The 5,273-nt window shown below is 41.0% G+C and overlaps 1 protein-coding gene across 1 annotated transcript in view; it reads right to left on the bottom strand.

Annotated features, from left to right (window-relative positions):
* The window catches only part of LOC106872638 (NAD(P) transhydrogenase, mitochondrial), an 81,088-nt gene that overhangs the window by 11,816 nt on the left and 63,999 nt on the right, over window positions 1-5,273 (bottom strand). The window contains exons 8-10 of the mRNA XM_052976286.1: window positions 4,466-4,696; window positions 2,994-3,173; window positions 1,500-1,607 (exon numbers count right to left, since the gene is read on the bottom strand). Coding sequence (XP_052832246.1) covers window positions 1,500-1,607; window positions 2,994-3,173; window positions 4,466-4,696 — 519 coding nt within the window. The remainder of the gene's footprint in view (window positions 1-1,499; window positions 1,608-2,993; window positions 3,174-4,465; window positions 4,697-5,273) is intronic.

Below are 5,273 nucleotides of genomic sequence, written 5' to 3'. Positions count from 1 at the left end.
CACACACAAATATATGATGAGCTTTTTTCAGTTTCCATCTACGAAATCTACTCACAAGGCTCTGGTCGGCCTGAGGCTATAGTAGAAGACACTTGCCCAAGGTGCCACGCAGTGGGAATGAAACCGGAACCATGTGGTTGGTAAGCAAGCTACTTACCACACACCCACTACACTCTCTGAGTGGTTGGCGTTAGGAAGGGCATCCAGCTGTAGAAACTCTGCCAAATTAGATTGGAGCCTGGTGTAGCCATCCGGTTGCACCAGTCCTCAGTCAAATCGCCCAACCCATGCTAGCATGGAAAGCGGACGTTAAACGATGATGATGATGATGATATATATATAAAGAACACAAATGGGTTGATGTTCATTACAGCTATTTCAGATATGTTTTTATATTGATGAATACACCAATTACATCATGAAAAAAAAACAACTTGTTTTCTTCAGTTGAATTAAAACTTAAGACTAAAAATTTAGTTCAGAAAACATGTCAAGATATAAACTGTGATGACCCTCTCATTTTGGCGACCATTTTTAATGATAAAAATCAAAGTAGATAAAGCTATAAGTAATACCATGTAAATATTAGGTTTAAAAATCCTTACACAGAAAAAGTTAAAGGTTACCTTTCCATCCAATATTTCACACTTCCCTATCTCTTGGCCAGGTAACCATGTACCTCCTCTATAGCAAGACAACTGTTTCTGCCTCTCTGTCTCTTTATTATACTCTAATCTTTTATCATCTGACACAAGACCACCTCTTCTAATGCCCCGGCGCTTCTCAGAATTCCTTGTCTTGCAAGTTACTTGGTGACCCTGCTGGTGCTGAGGCCATGTAGAAAGCATCCAGTCCACACAGTGAAGTGATTAGCATTTGGAAGGGCATCAAGCTGTAAAAACCATGCTGAAACTGACCTTGCCTGTGCTGGTGCCATGTAAAAACCATGTCAAAACAGACACAGAAGCTTCATGTAGTTTTCTGCCTGACTGACTCCCATCAAACCATCCAACCAATGCTTGCCTGGAAGGTGGATGTTAAACAAAGACGATGATGATGATGTAATTTCGGTAATACAAACAGGAAAATTAGAACTCTTGAACATGAGTATACACATGTTGTATATTTTCATAGGCAGAAGTTACAAAGTGACTCAAAGGCTAAGAATTTTGTGCACAACACTTACCAGATCAGGACAACTGTGTACCTAATCTAAACTTGAATACACATGATAATAGCCAACAGACAGCATCAGCAATTAGAAGGAAAAAGTCAATGGAAACTGTATCCTTCGTTCTATTGGAAGATCCACTGTGATGTGATAATAATTGGCTGCTATTTTCAGCAGGTTCAGCAACCAAGCAGTGGAAATCTATTTGGCTTGATTGTGGTTGTTTTATGATTGTTACAGGAGTTTATAAAACACAGCCTGCAGTAAAATGAGTCACTTGTGAAAGGCACCAAGCCCTACCCCGGCAAGAAAGGGCATTTGTACTTACCACTACCCATAGTGACAGCCATTTGGGTGAAGAGTTCAGGGGTAGGTTTAATGATTCCAAGAGTGGCAGCGACACCTGATGAGACGCCAATCATACCGAGAGAATTACCTGCAATAGAACAGAAATTGATAAAACATGCGAGTCGAATTATGGGTTTGAATAAAATGTATTTTTTGTTGTATCTCAGGACAGTCATTATATTAGTAATACACACACACACACACATTAACCCTTTTGATACCAACCTGCCTGAGACTACCCCAATTTCTATAACGTCAACTTACTGTTTAAAAGTTGTCAAAATTATAATTTGCTGTCAAAATCTTTTTGTTCCATGTCCCAGCTTAATAATTCAAAAGTTGTTTTTATGTAATTCTTCATTACTTTAAAAAAGTGACTGAAACAAAGGCAGCATATGTTATCAGAAATATGGTAACAAAAGCGTTAATTGTATTTCACCCCTTTATTATTTATTTAAACCAACTAACTAATCAGTTAATGAGTTAGATTTGTCAAAGTTCTTTGTCACTCAAAACCTCTTCAAAAACTTCCTCTCCAAGAGTGTTTATTATTGGCATCAGTTGCCAGCTGTTAGGACACTACATCCTTCAAAACTCCTGTAGGGAAGTGGTTATACACCATTAGGTGTACACCGCTTCCGTACATTAAATTTCTAGAAGAAACAACGGAACGCAGATTCTGAACAACATAACAATATTTATTTACAGTGGAATTCAGTTCACGCTTGGAGGGAATTCAGTAGCTCGTCGCCCTCGGTTACTGAGATGCCTCCTGAATGATTTCCGTGGTTATTTGTGAAGCTCTGGTGCTGACATGTGAGAGAGCTCTGTTGGACATCTTGGCTCGACGGAGATCAGTCAACGAAGAGACTGAGAAAAGGCACCAAAGCTGGGTGTCGAACTCCACGCATGCGCATGAGACTCTTCCTGTATTCCTTCCGGAACTAGTCTCTGCGCATGCGTGGATAAAACTCCGGACATTGAACATATAACAGTCGTCTGCTATAAGATGTCGCTACACTCCCATGATTCCTGAAATTCAACAACAGTAACCCCCGATGCCCCCAATCCCTGTTTCTTCCTTTTGTAGACTTATTCACAGTCCATTTTGTGTGCATATTCTATGCACTGTTCATACAGTTTTGGTAACTTTTCCAAAGACTTGCAGTACACCCTGAGCCCTGGATACAATTATAATAATGACGAAAGGTGTTTTAACACACAGGTTCATATCAAGATTCTTGCAAACCAAATATTGTAGCCTGGTACAGCCACTGGCTTGCCAGTCACCAGTCAAACTGTCCAGCCCATGCCAGTATGGAAAAACGGACGTTAAACGATGATGATGATGATGAAGCCATTTTTGAAATCAGCTTTCTCTCCATTGGCAAGAAATCTTGAAATAAAACCGAATAATGACATACACACACATGCTATACACAAGCAAGCACACAAATGAAATAACTGAACATACCGACTCTGGAGGTACTTTGAGAAGAGAGGCCAGTGAGGGCCCCAACACAGCAAAGACCAGCAGCCAGATAAGTCATCTGGTGGATGTCTGGGTAGGTACCCTGGTATGCTGTTAAACCATAACCAGTGAGGAAAGCGGCAGCTGGGACACCATACAGGTAGTTGAACTCTGGGGGGTCGGCTGTAGAGTGAGAGAGAGAGATGTATTAGATATATTGTGGAATTTATATTGGTGATGGAAGAGAAGGGTGGTAACGGAAAGGGGTTAGTAATGGGGAGAGGAGATTAGTGATGGAGAGGGAGAAGGCAATAGTAAAACAAAAAGAAAAAGACAAGTGAGAATGAGAGAGAGAGAGAGGAGTGTGAGTGAGAGAGGAGTGAGAGTGAGAGATGAGTGTGAGTGAGAGTGAGAGATGAGTGTGAGTGAGAGTGAGAGAGGAGTGTGAGTGAGAGTAAAAAAGAAACAGAAAGAGAGAAAGTGGGTATGGGAGAGTAAAAGAAAGAGTGGGTGTGAGAGTGTGAGAGTGTAAGAGAGAAAGAATGGATGTGAAAAAGAAAGACTGAAAGTGTGAATAAGCAAGTGTCCCCTGTATGGCATTTATGTTAGGGAACAATCTCAGATTGTAAAGGAAACTAGAGAGAGAGAGAGAGAGAAAGGGAGTTGGGAGAGAGAAACATGAACGAAGAAAGAATTCCGAAAAACTGCAATTCCAGCAAAGGGAAAAAAGTCCCAAAGCAAAAATAAATAAATACAAACACAAAATAAATCGATAAACCCCAAATAAATACAATACGAGGGGGTTTGCTGAAAAGTTCTTGGATTTGGGTAAAAGAAAATACAGGAGGAACAATTAATTACAATTTCATTCAACATATTCCCCTCTCAGATTCACACACTTATTGTAACGGTCCTTCAGTTCTTCTAAGCCCTGTGAAAGAACTTGGAAGGTGGAGCCTCTAACCAGGCCTTTCACGATAGCCAGGAACTTTTCACCAGCCCCTCATAAAAGCTTTAAAAAATTAATTAATCAACAGAATGAAAGAAGCTGCCCCTTACAAAAAATTCAACCCTTTAACATTAAGATTTCTTTGTCAAATGTAATGCTTATTTATTCACATCGTTTTGAATTAATCATGCGTTATCTCATAGCTTCAAGATTTCCCTGACATTGCAGGGTAGGTGTGAGATGTTGGATCTCGTCAAATTTAACATAAAACATAGAATATCTGGGTTGGTTATGGCTAGTTTAAACTAGTATTCAGATTATTCTGTCAAATGCTCTGCTTGTACCTTCGAGATTTTGATGAAGTGAATGTTTATTGCTAAAACGACATTGTAGGATAGGTGTGAGAGGCCAAATCTGGCCAGTTTGAACATAAAACAGGCAGAATATTTTGGCTAGATATGGCTGGGTTTAAATGCTAAAAGGTTAAAAAAAAGAAGGTTGAGAGAGAGAGAGAAAGTCAACTTACTTGGTCTCTTGAACATGTCCAACATGCGCTGGGTAACCAAGAAACCACCGCCGATGTTGATGCAAGAAATGAACGCTGCAGTGCAAGCGAGGGCCTGAGAGGTATTGGAGGGCATGTAACCTCCACCCATCAGCAGCATACCACCGACAGCTGTGATTCCAGAGATGGCATTGGTGACAGACATGAGAGGAGAATGAAGAGCAGGAGTGACTCCCCACACAGTGTGATAACCTGGAATGGAGAAGAGGACAAAAACGCATTAAAATAGAGAAAGGAGAGTGTTGTAGTTGACTTGAAGCATTGTATATTGTTTGTAAAGAATAAAATGTTTTGAATGACACAACAATGCACTGTAATACAAACAACGAACAATAAGAACTGGTGTAATTTAATCGTCCCCAGTCTGATATGATATCTCGGAATGAAAATTCCTTCTTCAGATATCCCAAGGAATTGATGGAGTCACAACTCCGCTTGCGAAGACCTGTTGAGGCAAGTGAAATCGAAATCGAACTAAATTCGACGACTGGCACCCATGCCAACGTTGTCTCCTTCATTGGACACGAAACCCGGCTTGCGAAGACCTGTTGGGGCAAGCAAAAACGAAATTGTGATGGCACCTGTGCCCAGCGTCGCCTTCCTGGCACTTGTGCCGGTAGCACGTAAAATACACCATTTTGAGCGTGGCCGTTGCCAGTACCGCCTGACTGGCCTTCGTGCGAGTGACACGTAAAAGCACCCACTACACTCTCGGAGTGGTTGGCGTTAGGAAGGGCATCCAGCTGTAGAAACTCTGCCAAATCAGATT

This window comes from Octopus bimaculoides, chromosome 24 (assembly GCF_001194135.2).
Source record: "Octopus bimaculoides isolate UCB-OBI-ISO-001 chromosome 24, ASM119413v2, whole genome shotgun sequence".
NCBI lineage: Eukaryota > Metazoa > Mollusca > Cephalopoda > Octopoda > Octopodidae > Octopus > Octopus bimaculoides.
The sequence above is the reverse complement of the archived record's forward strand: the minus strand, read 5'-3'. Positions and strand labels throughout refer to the sequence as shown.